General features: G+C 38.9%; 1 protein-coding gene across 1 annotated transcript in view; it reads right to left on the bottom strand.

Annotated features, from left to right (window-relative positions):
• Positions 1-18,960, bottom strand: part of LOC115661161 (dynein heavy chain 10, axonemal-like) — an 85,308-nt gene that overhangs the window by 51,304 nt on the left and 15,044 nt on the right. Inside the window, exons 12-32 of the mRNA XM_030583410.1 lie at positions 18,178-18,334; positions 16,715-17,191; positions 16,269-16,427; positions 15,149-15,265; positions 14,966-15,068; positions 14,567-14,745; positions 13,709-13,920; positions 12,536-12,692; positions 11,509-11,742; positions 11,279-11,401; positions 10,494-10,727; positions 9,741-9,964; positions 6,649-6,918; positions 6,388-6,571; positions 5,419-5,553; positions 4,528-4,680; positions 3,925-4,113; positions 3,673-3,819; positions 2,056-2,247; positions 1,759-1,877; positions 1,400-1,558 (exon numbers count right to left, since the gene is read on the bottom strand). Coding sequence (XP_030439270.1) covers positions 1,400-1,558; positions 1,759-1,877; positions 2,056-2,247; positions 3,673-3,819; positions 3,925-4,113; positions 4,528-4,680; positions 5,419-5,553; positions 6,388-6,571; positions 6,649-6,918; positions 9,741-9,964; positions 10,494-10,727; positions 11,279-11,401; positions 11,509-11,742; positions 12,536-12,692; positions 13,709-13,920; positions 14,567-14,745; positions 14,966-15,068; positions 15,149-15,265; positions 16,269-16,427; positions 16,715-17,191; positions 18,178-18,334 — 3,924 coding nt within the window. The remainder of the gene's footprint in view (positions 1-1,399; positions 1,559-1,758; positions 1,878-2,055; positions 2,248-3,672; positions 3,820-3,924; positions 4,114-4,527; positions 4,681-5,418; positions 5,554-6,387; positions 6,572-6,648; positions 6,919-9,740; positions 9,965-10,493; positions 10,728-11,278; positions 11,402-11,508; positions 11,743-12,535; positions 12,693-13,708; positions 13,921-14,566; positions 14,746-14,965; positions 15,069-15,148; positions 15,266-16,268; positions 16,428-16,714; positions 17,192-18,177; positions 18,335-18,960) is intronic.

Below are 18,960 nucleotides of genomic sequence, written 5' to 3'. Positions count from 1 at the left end.
TTGGGCCTGACCCAAAGTCCACTGACTTTACAGTATATTCACCTTGGAAAAAGTTGCCTAGTGGTGGGGAAAAGAACATCGAATGTGTGGCACCGCATATGACGGGAGAGGACTGAATCTCCACGTGGAAGTTATGATATACAATAGGGCAGAAGTAGAGAGCTCATGGGCAGATCTCCCCAACCCGCCTCAAACACCTCCACAATTCCTCCCCCGCCTTTATGGCCTCATGAGAGTCATTGAACTGCTCAGCTTTAGTTTCCCTATCTGTAAAACTGAAATATTATTACATATCTCATTCAAGGGGATGTGTATTAGATGCTGTTTTGAAGTGCTTTCAACCAGAAAACTCTATTCAAGAGCTAAGCAATACTGTTAGCTCCCTTCTTCACATGTGCAGTGCAAAAGACCCTCAAATGTGCAATGCACAGGGCTGCAATTGCAGAACTAATATGTTAAATTTGCATCTGATGAAAGGCCATGACTGTTGCCCACTTTAAAGTAATTCAATGGAAAGACAAAAGATAACATCTCATGTAGCTTAGAATCACTCTAGACCAGGGGTGACCAATCTGAGCCTGAGAAGGAGCCAGAATTTACCAATGTACATTGCCAAAGAGCCACAGTAATATGTCAGCAATATCCCATCAGCTCCCGCACCCGCTCCCAGCACCTCCCACCCACCGGCAGCTCGGCGGATCAGCACTTCCCCCACCCTTCCCATCAGCTGTTTCGTGGCATGCAGGAGGCTCAGGAGGGGGAGGAACAAGGGCACTGCAGGCTTAGGGGAAGGGGCAAGAAGGAGTGGAGTGGGGGCAAGGTCTGTGGCAGAGCCAGGGGTTGGGCGGTGAGCCCCATCTGGCACATTGGGAAGTTGGTGCCTGTAGCTTTGGCCCCCGAGTTGGTGCCTATACAAGGAGCCACATATTAACTTCTGAAGAGCCATATGTGGCTCCAGAGCCACAGGTTGGCCACCTCTGTTCTAGTAATTCAAAATAAACTTAAGAGAATGATTCCTAACCTATCAGTACCTGTGGTTCTTCAAGATGTTTTGTCCACATGGATCCACTCATATTGCACCTGCAGCTAATGCATGCAAGATCTCATATGTATGAGGCACATGTGCACCAAGACTGGGATGCACACGGACAAAGACTCAGAGAAGAACTGTCAAATACAGGTAACGTTTTTAGCAGAAGCTATTGTCCTTACAGAATCAGATTGGGACACCAAACTCTTAGGACAATATTGTTGTTTGGTTCCTAACCTTTCAGTATGTTCCCTTCATTTTTCTTTAGGACTGTTAATCTAATTTGTATTAAACATAAAATAAAGTGACTTTGTAAAATTCAGAATATCTAAAAGTTACTAATATAATTTTGAATTCTTAGGTGGTTACCTTCGCTCTTTCTTATCAGTAGGTTTGTTGATTTCCCTGAAGATGTTTGATAGAACTCCATCTGTCCAATCTCGTGTGGTAGGGTCAAGAATACCATACAGCTCAATCACACTCATAGCTTTAGGGTTCAGGATATAAACCTTTGTCACTAATCCTAGCCTAAGCCGAGAAGTACCAGAAAGAACAATATTACCAAACACAACACAGACCAAGTTAAACTTTGCACCAAGCAAATACTACAGTAGGATAAAGTTTTAGGGAAGATCACAGCATGAGCACATAGGACTGCTGCAGTACATTTGTCCTACAGACTATGCCCTTTCAAATTCTGATTCCCTAACATCTACTTCTGTGCTCACCTGGTTTGGGCCTGGCACAAAGTATTAATGACAACAGACTTGCCACCTCCAGTAGGTCCAACCACCATAGTAGTATGACGAGTTAACATTGTCTCATACATTTGAACTACTTTATCCACCTGAAAAATACACATTGACTTAGATAACTATGTATAAAAACCGTATAGGCCAGATCTTCAGTTGGTGTATATCAGTATAGCTCCACTGATTACAGTGATGCCACTCCAGTATACACCATACGAAGATCTTACCCACTGTTTACAACAATAATGTTAAACAAGTCAACATTTCTTCTACCTGGATTGGTAAAACGACATAACCACCTTCTTCTAGCACTTGTTCTACAGCATCGTTAAAGTTAGGGTAGCGGACTCGAGGACAATCCAGGCCAGGAAACAAGTCAGAGATCAGGCCAAGGAAGAGAGGTACATCTTCAAACACAAACTTAGGAAGATTCATATCTCGGAGAGCTCTCATCAATACCACATCCTAGATAAAACACAAAAGAATAGAGATTCCCCAAATATTCAACCAATTTTCAAAAGTGTAAATAGCCTAGAAAATATTTGTATAATACCGTTATACAATTATTTTAACACAGTGATGGCAATTTTTACTATATGTACTCCTAATACCTTTAGATAATTATCTTGGCATGAATTACTGTTGGAAATAAAAGCTATTTCATCGTGGTGAAGCTGATCAGTTTCAACTGGGATTTTAAATTCGATTTTGTCATTATATGAATCAAATTTCCAAACAAGGGTTCTGGAATGTCCCAAATTACTGGTTGTTTCTTGAATTAATTCACAAATGCTCACTGTTAACGTACTTACTTGCTTTAGAAAACTCTGCAAAACCTACATTTGGGTATATAAATGTACTGGAAGGTATGGTACAATTAGCAGCTTTGCGTATGCAAATATAGGTTTTGATTAGACAACTAGCATATAAGCATTTTTGGCGACATAATTTACGTGTTACATTGGAAATTTTTACTCTGTATATTCATCTAGCCTTTGCATCCTAGATATAAACATTAAGGCCCGGATCTTCCAAAATACTCAAGTGCCTAATAGCAGTTAGGCGCTTAAGTACCTTTAAGGACCTTGCTCTAAGACCTTCAAACAGATATACAAAGTATATGGGGGGGAGGGCTAGCTCAGTGGTTTGAGCATTGGCCTGCTAAACCCAGGGTGGTGGGCCCTCTCCTTGAGGGGGTCACTTAGGGATCTGGGGCAAAATCAGTACTTGGTCCTACCTGTGAAGGCAGGGGGCTAGATTCAATAACCTTTCAGGGTCCCTTCCAGTTCTATGAGATAGGTATATCTTCATACATTACATTTTCTGGGGGTGGGATATCTCAGTGGTTGGCACATTGTCCTGTTAAGTCCAGGGTGGTGAGTTCTCCCCTTGAGGGGGCCACTTAGGGATCTTGCACAAAAATAGTACTTGGCCCTGCTAGTAAAGGCAGGGGCCTGAACTCAATAACCTTTCAGGGTTCCTTCCAGCTCTATGAGATAGGTATATTTCACTTACAAAGTAAACTAAGGGTTAAAACAGCTATACTCTCCCTTTTATCTGCAGTTTGCTGATAACATGGTCTTCCCATATTGACATACCCTTTCTGTTAGCACTGCATGTAAAGAGGTGGTACCTGAACATTGTGCAAGGAATGATGTTGCTCAATAAGTAAATCATTAAGTGGGAAGACAAATGCCACAGACAGGAAAGCATCCCTATGTGTGTAGCAGATGTACAAACGGCATTCTTGATACAACCAAAGATACTATCAATGAACTGCTACATACAGTGCTACATACAGATCCACAGAAGGTGGTAATTTCACTAAACCTTTGGGAATTTACCCAAGTCATAGGAGGGCAGTTCCTCAGCTGAACACAGTAAGTCTACCTCATTAAGATCAGGTGATCCTCTCTTCAGTTCTCCAGCCATCACAAGTACAGACTTGAGAGCACGCAGTCCAAAATCATAATGATGCTGTTTAGAAAGTTGCTCTCTTGCTAACTTGTATAATACTGTCATCTTTTTGGCAAGGGCCTATTTGAGAGTGAAGACAGAGAATCATAAGAAAGAAGTCCCAAGCCACACACCACACATGTGCATGTTTTTATTTTACTTTACTTTGGAGTAAACTTTCCCTACCTTTGCCAAAAGAAAACCTTCAGAAAAAAGCATGATTTCGCAGATTTGCTGGAGATCTGGTACAATCACAACCACAGGCCTGAATAAAGCTTTTACAGATTCAGGGAGCTCAGTACGGCCAGCATACCCAGGATTCATGGTTATAAAAATGCCCATTCGTGCATCCAGGGAAATTTCCTGCCCTTCAAACTAAAACATAAACAAATGTTAGACTATACTGACTCTGACTTAAAAAGATAAAATGGCAAAAATGCTTTGCACTTCTTTACTACACTTTTTACCTGAGGATCTCAAAACTTTACAATAAATAATACATTAAGCCTCACAACTCCCACGTCAGGTAGGTAGGTAGATATTATCATTCCCATTTTACAGACAGGGAAACTCAGGCACAGAGCACTTAAAGGGAACTACTCATTATCTCTGAAAATCAGGCCAATTATTTAAGTGCTTAAATATGCACTTAAGTACCTAACTCTCAATACCCAAGTGTGATATGTTGGCACAAGTAAACTGAATCTTATGATAGCCTCCCCGAATCCCATGCCTTAAGTACAAGACTCGCCTTCTTTCTCAAGAGGTTTTGTGTGTGTGTGTGTTTACCTGAAATGTTTTCAACTGATTCATTAGAGCATTTCGTATTGTCTGGATCTGAGAAGAGATGACTGAAAGCACAGAAGCATCTATACGATTAAATTCATCAAAGCATCCCCATGCCCCACACTGGGCAAGACCGGAGAAAATTTTACCAACTGCCTGAAAACAAAACAAAAACAGCACAAAAAACCATTCAGCATTAGCACATTTTGGCATATAATACACCAGTAAAGGACTTAACAAAGCTTATAGATACTGGTCCACCTTCCCACTCCAAGGTCTATTGCTAGGCTTATTCACTCTATGCTGGTGGCCCACAATGAGCTTAGAACAGGGGTAGGCAACCTATGGCACGGGTGCCGAAGGCGGCACGTGAGCTGGTTTTCAGTGGTACTCACATTGCCCGGGTCCCGGCCACCAGTCTTGGGGGGGCTCTGCATTTTATTTTAATTTTAAATGAAGCTTCTTAAACATTTTAAAAACCTTATTTACTTTACATACAACAATCATTTAGTTATATATTATAGACTTACAGAAAGAGACCTTCTAAAAATGTTAAAATGTATTACTGGCATGTGAAACCTTAAATTAGAGTGAATAAATGAAGATTCGGCACAGCACTTCTGGAAGGTTGCTGACCCCGGCTTAGAATCTTATCATCTAGCCACTGATTCTCACTGTTACAAGCCAAAGCCAGAATCCTGAGCTCCAGCCACCTCAGGAACTTAAACAAGAAACAACATATTTTTTTACTATATTTCATTTTCAACTACATGGGATTTATTTGTAATTAGAAGAGGTCTTCTTCGAAAGCTAAAGGCAAGTCATTTAGCCTGGTCTTTGTGCATAATGGTGCTAGTATCCTGTTACCAGAGGACACAGCCTTCTAACTCTTACTTTGAAATCCATGCCTTCGCCGCAGTTTGTTACAACACACAGCAAGCCCAGGGCTTTGGCCAGATCCTTGGTTGTCTCCGTTTTTCCTGTACCTGCTGGCCCTGCAGGTGCTCCTCCCAAAAACATGGATAGAGCCTTTTGGAAACAAACCACAAAAGCAAGGCTGAATGGAGCAGGGTAACACACTGCAATTCAGCTCAAAGGCTTCCAATAAACATTGTCGAGAAAGTCATCATGTTTGCTCAATAAAAAAGTTATGCAGGTTCCTTACATGCCACAATGTAGCATATGTGTGTGTGTGTGTGTACATACAGTACAATATAGTTTAGCTATGTGGATATCATATGAACTGTTATACCTCAGCTCGGGTTTGGGTTGTTTAGCAAATGTACTAATTAGAGGACAAGCATCACACTCATGAATTTTATGATTTATTTCTGCTTCATCCCTGCTTGTGCTCTTCCTTCACCTCCCACAGCTGCCAGAGTGTCTCTCTCCTAGCATTTCCAGTTCTGGATGCTGCCAGTCAGCTTTTACACTGCATGCACCTCAACAGTCTCTCCAGCAAAGATTGATACGTAAGAATGGAAAGTCAGCAGAGGATTAGGCAGAACAGAAGATGGGCACCAGAAATTAGAACTAAAACACTAGCTGAGGTAGGAGTTTTGGCAGCCAGTAGCAGAGGAACTGGAGATCTCATGAAGTGGCTCAACCATCACTGTAATAATGCCTTAAAATGATCACCTTTCAGACATGATTTTAACAAAACAACCAGCCTTGAAGCTGATCTAGCCTTTTACATAGTCTTTAAAAATTTCAAATCACATGGGATTTTAACTGAGTTTAAATATACTATTATATAATGTTATCACTTGTGGAAACAGAAAGGGGCAATAAAATAATCATGTTGTGAACCCCAAGAAATATATTTCAACAGAATATTATATGAAAAAGCCCTTTAATATATACCTGTGTGAGTGTTAGATAGATACGATCTGTAAGGGGAGTAATGACGAGTCTTCCATTCAAGCCCATATATTCGTAACCATAGGAAAAGGTGCCAGTGCATTGACGCACATTCAGGTCATCCGGCTCTCGATCCCAGTAAAAACGCAGCTGGCTTTCCCATTCAAACTCTCGAGCTTCCAAGATGCTATAAAGGAGAAAGCAAAAGATTGTGAGTACAGAATACAATCTCTCTGCAATTATCTCAGCAGGTCAGTGGATTACCTGTCTCTTACAAATGAATCAACAATATCTCTGGCATGGACATCAATGATGAGAACAGTATTGTACTTTTTTCTGTCATTTCTATTTAATGGCTTTGTGATTCGGGTAACCAAGGCATCAATCTGTTCGTGCATTCTCTTAGCATAAAGTTTCATTGCCTGTTTTTCTCCTTTCTTCACTTTGTGAAAGACGTCTTCCACCTCCCAGGTCCACCAGACCTGATTAGCAGCCAGCACCATCATGCCTTGATACATCAACATCCAGTCAACTCTATGGAAAACATGGGATAATATATTTGAAAGAACAGTTCCACCCTGAATTTTTGGAACTGTGATATAAGTCTGTCTCTCTACAGACAAGAGAGCACTCTGTCAAGGTGTCAAATACTATTTTAAAAATACTAGGAAATTCCCCCACAACAAAACTAACTTGTAGTTAAAGGTTACTAAGTGCAATTCATAACAAGACAAGAAATACCATTACACACATTATCAACACTAAAAAATAGAGCTGTCAATTAATCGCAGTTAACTCACACGATTAACTCAAAAAAATTAATCATGATTAAAAAAATTAATCATGATTAATCGCTGTTTTAACTGCATTGTTAAAAAATAGAATACCAACTGAAATTTATTAAATATTTTTGGATTTTTTTTCTACATTTTCAAATATATTGATTTCAATTACAACACAGAATAAAAAGTGTATACGGCTCACTTTATATTATTATTTTTTGTTTCAAATATTTGCACTGTAAAAATGATAAACAAAAGAAACAGTATTTTTCAATTCACCTCAAACAAGTACAGTAGTGCAATCTCTTTATCGTGAAAGTGCACCTTACAAATGTTGATTTTTTTTGTTACATAACTGCACTCAAAAACAAAACAATGCAAAACTTTAGAGTCTACAAGTACACTCAGTCCTATTTCTCGTTCAGCCACTCACTAAGACAAACAAGTTTATTTATGTTTACAGGAGATAATGCTGCCAGCATCTTCTTTACAATGTGACCTGAAAGTGAGAATAGGCATTCACACAGGACTTTTGTAGCCGGCATTGCAATATATTTATGTGACAGATATGCTAAACATTCGTATGCCCTTTCATGCTTCAGCCACTGTTCCAGAGGACATGCTTCCATGCTGATGATGCTTGTTAAAAATATAATGCATTAATTAAATTTGTGTCTGAATTTCTAAGGGAAGAATTGTATGTCTCTGGCTTTATTTTACTCACTTTCTGCCATATATTTAATGTCATAGCAGTCTCAGATGATGACTCAGCATGTTGTTCATTTTAAGAACACTTTCACTGAAGATCTGACAAAATGCAAAGAAGATATCAATGTGAGATCTCTAAAGATAGCTACAGCACTCGAACCAAGGTTTAAGAATCTGAAGTGCCTTCCAAAATCTGAGAGGGACAAGGTCTGGAGCATGCTCTCAGAAGTCTTAAAAGAGCAACACTCTGATGCAGAAACCACAGAACCCAAATCACCAAAAGAGAAAATCTGCTGGTGGCATCTGACTCAGATAATGAAAATGAACATGCATCGGACTGCACTGCTTTGGATTGTTATCAAGCAGAACCCGTCATCAGCATGGACGCAAGTCCTCTGGAATGGTGGTTGAAGCATGAAGGGACATATGAATGTTTAGCGCATCTGGCATATAAATATCTTGCAACATCAGCTACAACAGTGCCATGAGAACACCTGTTCTTACTTTCAGGTGACATTGTAAACAAGAAGCGGGAAGAATTATCTCCTGCAAATGTGAACAAATGTGTTTTTCTGAGTGACTGGCTGAACAATAGGACTGAGTGGATAAAGTTTTCATGATAAAGAGACTGCACTACAGTACCAATCTTAGGTGAATTGAAAAATACTATTTCTTTTGTTTTTTACAGTGCACATATTTGTTATCAAAAATAAACATTAAGTGAGCATTGTACACTTTGTATTCTGTGTTATAATTGAAATCAGTATATTTGAAAATGTAGAAAACATCCAAAAATATTTAAACAAATGGTAATTATTGTTTAACAGTGCGATTAATCCTGATTAATTTTTTAATCATGCAGTTAATTGCAATTAATTTTTTTAATTGCTTGACAGTCCTACTAAAAACCATTAAAAACTAAGGAAATCACAGGTTCAGGTTATGTACACAGTGCTGACAACAACCTTAACTCCCAGTTATGCACACAGTTGTGTAAACAGAAAATTTTTCATGGCCCAGCACCCAAGCAACCTTAGCTCTCTCCTTACAGTAACTTTAAATGAGCCTTATCCATTCAGCACACAGCTTCCCTCTGAACTGTCCATAACAATTTAACACTGCATTCTTATCTGTACAAAGATTGTATGACATGAAGCCTCAGACAAGCATATCAGAAATACTTTAACAGTTCAAGAGTACATTAACATAATCCATCTTATCTATTGATTTATCTGTCTCTGTTATTGAAGAATGTATTGATCTATGTATATCATAGTGCCTATCACTGAAGTGCATAAGCACATACAAATACTCATCCGGTCTTTTTCTCCTGAGCAAAGTAATTCCACTTAAAAGTGGACAATATCAAAGGACACAAAGCTAGTGGGTTAACAGATCCTAATTCCTAAGCAAGTTCATTAAATTATTCTTTATACTGAAAAGCAACTGTTAGTGTCAGAACGCTTGGCCTACAGAATAATCCCCAATAGATAATCAAGGCTGTAAATTACATTTCCAGTTATTCATTTGGAATTTATAGAATTAGATTTTGTTCTTCAAATATAACACTTTAAACGCATTTTTAAAGATAACATTTTTTGAAGATAAACAGAACTACAGGGGTAGAGTTAAAGTTGTTTAGATGCTGGGGATTGAGATTTTTTTTCTGTTTAACTGTCTGTGCATGTGAGAACTGGGTGGCAATCAATTTTTAATAGACCCTTAACATACAGAGTAAGAGAAGGGAACTATATTTAAATAAAAAAGCAAGTCTCTACACCACTTTCTCTATGGTTTATATAGACTTTAAACTATTAATGGTTTATTATGCTTCAATTGTTATCCTTATCACAGTAATTACTTCACCTGCTTCTATCTTCACAGTATCGAAAAATGGCCTCTTTAGTAATAAGTCTGTTTGTTCTTCTCATTTCAACCAGAACAGCTGTCATCCAGTTCTCGACTCGCCCTTCTGCTGCAATAGCCCGCCGGAACTCCATCACTTCTCCTTCGGCTGAAATCATGGCTGTTGCCATTTTTTCACCACTATCACCCTCCTGAAATCTCAGTGATGCTATGTTATCATACATCTGAAACATGCCAGCAGAGGAACCCTTTGTACGATTTGTACTAAAGGTTCCTAAGATCTAGGTACCTCACTTACCCCCCATTAGAGTTCAGGATCAGGCTCTGAGCAATCAAACATAGCAGACAAATTATTTTTAAATACTGACAGCCAGATTTTGCACAGATTTATATCCCATGAACCCAACTGCACAGAGTGTAAATGAGCATAGAATTTGGCCCAATTAAGATTTTTATAGAAAATACAAATTTACCAAGAGTTACAGAGATGGTTATTGCATAGTAGTTTACTATGGGGTATCCTGAATCTTCCTCTGAAGCCACTGGTACCAGCCATTGGCACTGACAGGATACTGTACTGCCTGGATCACTAGTCTGGTCCAGTCTGGCAATTCTTGTGTTTCCTATGTTGCTGTTACAGCACGTTTACTTTGAAAGAAACACTAGCAGGTTCTTAATAATCTGTATAGTATAGAATCTTCCACCTAAAAATCATAGTGTGCATGGGGCATTCTCATAAGCAGGATGCTGTACCTTTATCATGTGTTCCTGAACGCAGAGTGGGTCACTACTACCAAGGATGCTGAGCAACTCATCATCAGATATAAAGAAAAATCGGGGGAAAGCATTCCGCTTTGAATCCAGGTAATCGTTCAAGCTTTTCTGACATTTCTCTAGACCATCACTTATCTGCTGAAGGTCTGTGAGTCGATTTGGGGCTTCACAGCATTTTTTTATCACTGGGTCTTTTACAGTGTCACCCATTATCTAGGGACATAGAAAAGAACATTTAAAAACTACTAAGGGTAACACTGAGGAGCAAATTGAGTTAGATTTCTTTTATGGCAATACTTAAACAATCTAGGATATTATCATTATATATAGTCACACTTTTTATTATTATTTACTATTTCTACAGTACTAAAATATCCATGATGCCTTAGACAGATAAGTCGTGAAGCGCTTGCAGCTGCAGAACCTTTATAACTGACAATGATGCAAGAAATGGAAAGGATCCAGCTTGACTATCAGATCACAGCTTAAATGTGTAGGACTGGCAATTAGGAAAGAAAATATTTTTACTTGTAAACTGATTTCTGTGCCAGGTAAGCTCACAGTCACGTTGACATTTTTACAATCAGTTCGAATAGCTGGAAGTATCGCTAGAGAGAAGTACTTGCTTAGTCGTCAGCAGAAGAAAAATGTTAGGGCACTGACATCTATCAATGGAGGACTGCAGTTAAATATGGAGCTAAAAGCAAAACATATCACATAATTCTCTCAATCACAAGCCATTACAAAACAGGTGAGTTACTTACCCTTTTAAATATCCTGTCTATGTTGTCAAATTTTTTTGCTTCCTCTGGAAGCTGTGATCTTATATCCCCACCAATAAAGATGCTTTCCAGGTACATCCATTTCCTCTGAACCACCATCCAGACCTAGAAGAAGAGTCAAGCGTTACAATCAAAGAAACAAGTTCTATGGAAAATCTTGATCATGAACAACAAAAGCTAGAGAAAAATTAATCATTCAGTTTCTTCCCTACCTCAATAACTTCACCAATCAAGGATAGAGTTTTTTCCCAGTGGTGAACTGTTGATAGAAAAGGACCTACAAATCGACTGCCTGAGATACTCTGAAGATTGACGGCATTGTCATCAAGAATCTGAGTAATTTCATCGACAGACCCCAAAATAAAACCTCGCTCTTGAGTGCCTTTGAAATACCTTTGTACAGTGAACTTCATGTTCTCCCAAGTTTCCACTATCTCCTTAACACCCTGCATGTGAACATAAAAAAAAGGCTGTTTCAGTCCTGTAAAACTAGAGGACAGTCATTCTAACATCAAAATGAAAATTGCTCATTTAGGAAGGCTTTTACACAGATTTTTCTAGCTCTAAAGGGCAGGTCTACTCTGAACAGGGATAATGTATCCAATAGATCTGTTCTTAGTGTGCATTATGAGTTTTATCTGCTAATCTCATGAGAGAAGTAAGTTATTTCTGCTTTTTATCACTAAAGAACCAACACAGCTCCGAGAGAGATGAATTTGGCTCCATCTAGTGCATCATTAACAGAGCTATCTTCTCAGTTACCTCCAGTGCAGTTCCAGTGAAAATAATTCAGTTATACTAGTATCACTGAAGGACTTATCTGAGCTGCAGAACCTTAATTACTGGCAATGATGCAGAAAACGGAAAGCATCCTGCTTGATTATCAGATCCCAGGTCAAATGTGCAGAGCTGGCAGTTAGGAAAGAAAATATTTTTAATTGTAAACTGATTTTTGTGTCAGGTAAGTTTTCTGGTAGACAATAAAAGTGGAAAACTATCTTGACACTTTTACAATCACTTTTTAAAGTAGACTCACACTTTAAAACCCATCCAATCCAAACAAGGATCACACAACTGGCTAACGTAATCTTTTTGGCAACTAAAGGTTAAACTATTTACTGCTATTCTAAATACCATTTGATAATTAAAACTGAAAGATCAAAAACAATGAAGAAAATAAAAACCTCTGTTGTCATTAAGTGTCTTCAAAACAAGTTAGGTATTATTTAAAAACCTTGCCTTCTCAATGCTAAGTTCTTTAACAGCAGATCCCACTATCTCATTGATAACATCTGAGTATTTGTGCAGCTCCATAGCAAACATATTCTCCAAGGTGAAAGTTGCTGTTGTCATTTCAAAACTAGTGCCAGTTCTCTCCATAAGATCTTTCCAATGCCTGGAAGAGTTTCAGTAAATCAACATGTTATAAACAAGACCAGATATTAACAATAGGGATCAACTTAAAAAGCAGGGAATAATACTATCAAATGAAGACAAATTGGAGGGAACATTCATTTCCTAGACACTCCATCTTTCCATCCCAGCCAAACACCAGGTTGGGGATTGGCTCAGCAGCTCATTCTTTACTTCCCACAACTCGGTGGGGGTATGGTTTTGGTAGTTCCATGTGATGCAGATAAGAGAGATGAAGTGCTAGCTTTGAGCTGTCAAGCTGTTCTAGCAGAGAAAGCGTGGTTTGAATGTCAGAGGAGCTGGTGGTAGGAAGGAGGAGCATTGATTTGATCAGGTCTCAGCTACCTCTGCTTGAGGTCAAACGTAAGGAGCAAAAACATCAGTCAGCAGCCAGCTTTGAACTAAGCACAACCAGTGGTTATCAGATTCCAGCAGTGTTTCTAGCATTCCAGATTAGAACTACTAGCATTAGACGCTAGATCAGTAGTTATAATATCTATAACATGTTAGTAGTACATGTTCGTTTGAGTGCTCAGAATAGGTAATTATGTGGAACTATCACATTTGTATGATCAAGTGCCTAGCTGTCAGTGCAAGTGAGATAACCACATGGCCACATTTTGCATGCATGAATTTAGTGGCTGGTCAGAGATACTGAGCCTATGTGTCTATGATTTTGGTTTTCATTTTGTCAAGCACTATGACACGGTAAATGTGAAAATTACTGTCAACAAATGTATAATAATGGTCCTGTGCACAATACAGTCTAGAATTATATTTAGAATTATATTTCATGTTTAGAATGAGACTTCATATTTTACATAAAACACACACCATATTTACACATACTGCATCATCTCGTGCGATCTTAGTAATTGGATATCAACTATAATATGCAAAATGTTTGCATGATTTCAACATCTGAAATTAACAGTTATAACAAACAAAAATAAATTTCCTTTCACACACAGAAAATTCCTTAAACAAACTGGATCAAACCTGTCTCTCAATGCTTCGTTTTTCAAATCCAGTAGCAAAGGAATGGAGTCCTTGAATGCCTTCATCTTTGCTTCCAGGTGATAAGCCACCGGCTCATTGCGCACTTGCTTGGGCAGCTTTCGGAGGCTTTTAAGAAATCCTTCAATTCCTTCTTGGAGAAACTGCACATTGAGATTTACCCAAAGGGTCTGCGACCATTCCTCTTTAGCAGCCTGGAAACAAGGTAGATGAAAATATTCATAATATTTCCTTTTAAGTTACTATGAAAGGAATGTGACAACGTATTTATTATTTCTACTGCAATAGTATTCAGAGGCCCAGTCAATATCAGGGCCCAAATGTGAAAGATGCTGTATGAACAGCATAAAAGGCAGTCCCCTGCCTCAACGAGCTTATAGTCTGATTTAAGATAAGACACAACAGGGGAAGCAGTAATAAGAACCTGCTTTACAAAGTCACAGTCTGACTTTTAATGTTACCACATTTTAATTATTCCAAAATCCATTAAAAAAAAATACTTGTTCAAAGACCAACTAAGGTCACTTAGGGCCAGCCTGAAATCCATCTACTCACAATGAGCACTGCACACAAGCACAGGAGCAAGCCTACTGCAGTCAATGAGACTACTTGGGGATAAGATGCTAACCAGCATGAATAAGAGTATCAGAATCTGGACCTTACTACAATATCACATTTCCTGGACAAATGAGTATAACTAAAGCACTATTCAGGTGATCTATATTCTGGTAGTCAGAAGGATAAAACAATCACAACTTATTTCAGTCAAATGGATAGGAACAGACTTGACTGCAATAAAAGAGAAGTTCTATATTATATATATTTTTATAGAACACTTACGCTTTGCAATTTATAAATTTCATAGATCTGCTTCAGACCCTTCATATCCTTCTGGACCTTTAATAAGTCAGGGTACATTGTGATTGGAAGGTCAAAAAGTTTCTCAGCATTAGCCAACTCCTGACGATTTTTCTCATGTTTTTCCAATTCCTTTTCAAAAATATCTAAGAGTTCCAATCCTGTAAAGAGAAGGAAAGTCTGGTAGACAAATATTTTTCATGGGTTATGATGGATAAATAATGCACCATTTCTGTATACACAAATTCTTCAAACGTCACACTTGTTCAGCTTGTATTTTAAGAGGGGAAAACATTTTGAAAGTACATAGGTTTCTGTTTTCAAGTGTATCAGGCTTCACACTACTTTAAGATGTAACTACAGAGACATAAGTCTTCTTACCTTTGTCAAGATTCTCCCCAACAGCACCAGGCCCCTCAGTAGAAAATCTGTGGAAAAAATCTGCTATCTGGCTACTGTAGTCTCCAATCTGCTCCCTTGTAATCTAAAGGGAATATTGTTTGAATTAGGATTTTTTCCTTCCTTTTCTAAATGCATTTTAAACATGTAAGGTAAAAATATTACCTCCGTGAATGTCTTTTTGATGCTTCCAAGGCTGTGATCAACTTCCGATGAATCAAATAAGAGGGTCTCCCATATTTGCTTAATCTTGTCGACCAGCTCTCTCTCTTCTTCAGTTGTCTAAAGAGAACACACATATGAATACAAAGTATGTGAGCCAAATCCTGAAACTCACACTCAGATGAAGAATTCTGACAGAGGATGAAATTGACCAACGGTGCAAAGGCAACACAAGACCTTCCACATCATGAAAGCCTTCCATCAGTACAGTGAGTACCCTTGAATAAGGCAGTACATGCACACCAAGGAAAGTTTCTTCTCACCAAAACAACACAGGCTAGGGTAGACGGCCATGAGGTGAGTATGCCAGGACAGGGGTCATGAGATGAACATTTTAGCAGATCTTGTGGTTTCAACACCCACACAACTAGCACAGAGAGCTGCAGCTCCTATTCCAGCTTAGAGGGCAGGAAAAGCAGATATGGGGGAGAAGTACACAGCAGCCCTACTTGCTGACCCTGAGTTAGAGTGGTTGATTTCACCTTCCAAACCTCACTGCACTCAGGGCCTGATCCAAAGCCTACTGAAGTCATGTTTTTCCAACTCTTTATCAAAAATATCTAAGAGCTTCAATCCTGTACAGAGAAGGAAAGTCTTCTAGACAAACACTTTCCATGGATTATGATGGATAAATTATGCACCATGTATGTATACATCTACACAAATTCCATTGAGTTCAATGAGCTTTTAATCAGGCCTCCATTCTGCATAAAGCCCAGTCACTGGGCTCTATGTGAGTGGAGTGGATTTCCTCAGTGAATGGTACCACTGACTTCTGTGGGAATACCCTCACAAGTAGGAATTACAGGAAAGTGCGGGTTACATGATCAGGCCTTCAGTTATGAAATATACAAACACATTATTTAAATAACCTGAAACTGAGCTAAACAAATGAATAGCAATCTAGTAAATTTCAATCTGAGAGTAACAATGTGAAAATATTACTTTTTGATTTCTGTTAATTCAAAATAGTTTAATTAAACTTCATTCGTTTACACAAAAGGTGTTTGTATCTGAAGCACAAGTATAAAATATATATGGGATTAAACATAAATTCACTTACAGGAATGTTATATACTGCAAGGGTCCGGTATCTTTCCTGAATGTCTAAATATTTCAATTCCACCTGTAGAGTCATATCTTTGATCTCTGCAATTGTGCCAAGAACAAATTTGAGCTCTTCCAAAGAATCAGGAGTTTTCCTAAGGTTTTGTGATAATCTCTATAAAAGAAAATTACTTTTCAGAAACAGCATTAAGAGAATAATTAGGCAAAAACATACACAATTAAGTACAATTATATTAAGTCAGCTCATGTAAAACAATTAGATAATCTGCATGTATTTTTTTAGTGAGCAGTTAGTTAATTGATGATAAAGATGAACCCAACAATGTCTGACTGAGATTTCTTTTTCCTTCATAAAATAGGAGGGTCAGGTCATGCAACTGTGCAGCACCACTCAGAGCTGGTTAGAAAGACTGATTATCACTGAGCAGAAAAAACATCTACCTCAATTTCTTCCTGAAGACTGAAGAGTTCCTCTTTTGCAGATTCATTGAGAAGTTTTCCAAGAGAAGTCACCCAACCTTTTGCATTTTCCTGTACTGTGTAGGCTAAAGGGCCCAGGTTAAGCCTAATGCACTGTTCATCTTTAATCAAGGGCTGTTGAGTCACTTCTTGAGCTATCTTAATATAGAACTGCAACTTTTCATCAAAGGTGACACAAGCTGGTTTCTTTGCAGCAAACTTCTCCATCACAATGGCTTTATCTAATTTCCACAGAGGGCGATATCGCTTCCATCGATTCAAGTACTTGGTGAGAGAATTCAGGAGCTTGTGTATGTTTTGAGTAATGAGAACAGCCTGTTCAATTATTAGTGGGTTCTGAGAGATGTCATTAAAAAAACTCAAGGTGATGAGTTCGTCTTCTTCAGCATGCTGAGGGGGGCAGTCGATACAGGTGCCGTGCATCCACCGTACAAAATGCTAGAGTTTTAGTATTAAAATAATAGTGTATTAATGGGGGTGGGTGAAATTAGTGACAGTTGTTAGCCCTTAAGTAGAAGATTGCTCTGCTAAAATACTCAAGGCTTAATTCTCATCTGAAGTATGCAGGCATGTTGGACTTTTAAAGTTAACTGCTGGGCATTTGACAAACCAGGACACCTATGTATCTGAGATCAGAAGTGAGCTCAGAGTACCTTACAATGCCAAATGCATTCTTCCAGGCATTGTTATTTGGTCTGTTTTTCAAGACTATCTCCTGAGGATGTCATAAGCTAGGCCAGAGGGGCAGGTACAGGTCAGTCAGGCTCAGAAAGAAAGTAGAGCATGAGCCGTCAGTTTTGGTGTGGGAAGGTGGAAGGCAGGACTGACCTGTATTTATATTTTTAGGGGGTGTGTTCTCTGTTCATCAGTGCAGGGTAGGATTGCTCCTAGAACATTGTGTTTCTTTTCTGAAAAGAAGCAGTGAGCATCCTACAATTGTGAACAGACCCCTGGCCAGATACTATATCCCATTGAGCTAGCATAGGAGTTATGCACCTTCCTGAGTGCTAGGTAAATAACCTGCCCTGCTGGTTGTGAGGAGGTTGGTGGTTATAGGAAAGGTTACCTACACCTCTTTTCCTCCTAGCACACATATGCACCAGAGGGCAGGGTCCAGTCTTAATTGTATTTGGATGCTATTTCCCTGCTGGTGTTTATACATGTATAGGACCAAATCCTAAAGTTCTTACCAAGCAAAACTCCTGATGAAGTCAATGGGAGTTTTGCCTGAATAAAAACTGTATGAAGATCTGAGTTTGGTCTTTTGTCATTAGCACAGTTTGTAAAATAAAACAATGCACTGAATATTTTTATTTCAACCAATATAATCAAAATCTTCCCCTTGATATATGTTCCAGTACAAACATAAAGCAAGAATAACTCATTGTGTCAAGAAGCCCTGAATAATCTTTATCAATAATCACCTTAGTGACTTCAACACAGTCTCTGATACAATGAACACTCATTTTGTCAATTTCACTGGCATTAGGATGCAGGATTATCTCAGGAGCAGATAAAATAGTTTCTGTTTGGAACAGTGGGACATCCCGAAGAACAGCTGCATTAAAAGTCTGCAAATTCCTGACCCAAAAAAAGAAAAAGTCAGACAATCTTAATCCTGCATTTTATAGCATCATAGATAGGCACAGATATGTGACAACAAATAGCAGGAATTGCAAGCATGAGGTCAAACTCTCCCCTCAGATGTGCAAGTCGCTCCAGTTAAGCCATTCAACACTGACTTCAACGGGAGGCCCACATGTGCATCTGAGGACAGAATTTGTCTCAGTGTGCCATGTAGAGACTGGTTTGATTGGTAAACTCTTACGGGGCTGCAAGAAAACAGGCAAGAAATTGAACTCTGATAAACTGATTTAATAATAATAGGAGATATCCTATCTCCTAGAGCTAGAAGGGACCTTGGAAGGTCATTGAGTCCAGCCCTCTGCCTTCGCGAGCAGGACCAAGTACTGATTTGTGCCCCTGATCCCTAAGTAGCCCCCTCAAGGATTGAACTCAGAACCTTGGGTTTAGGAGGCTGATGCTCAAACCACTGAACTAGCCCTCTTCTTGTTAACCAGTATGGTACTACAGAAGCTCTTCTGTTACTAGCTTGGTGAATCTAATTCCAGAATAAACCACCAGTTTTGGGGATTGTCTGCCCTATTTCTTGCAGTCTCCCCTACTGTAGCATCCTCAGTGTGGGC

This window comes from Gopherus evgoodei, chromosome 13 (genome assembly GCF_007399415.2).
Source record: "Gopherus evgoodei ecotype Sinaloan lineage chromosome 13, rGopEvg1_v1.p, whole genome shotgun sequence".
Taxonomy (NCBI): Eukaryota; Metazoa; Chordata; order Testudines; family Testudinidae; genus Gopherus; species Gopherus evgoodei.
This window is presented reverse-complemented; position numbering and strand designations above follow the sequence as displayed.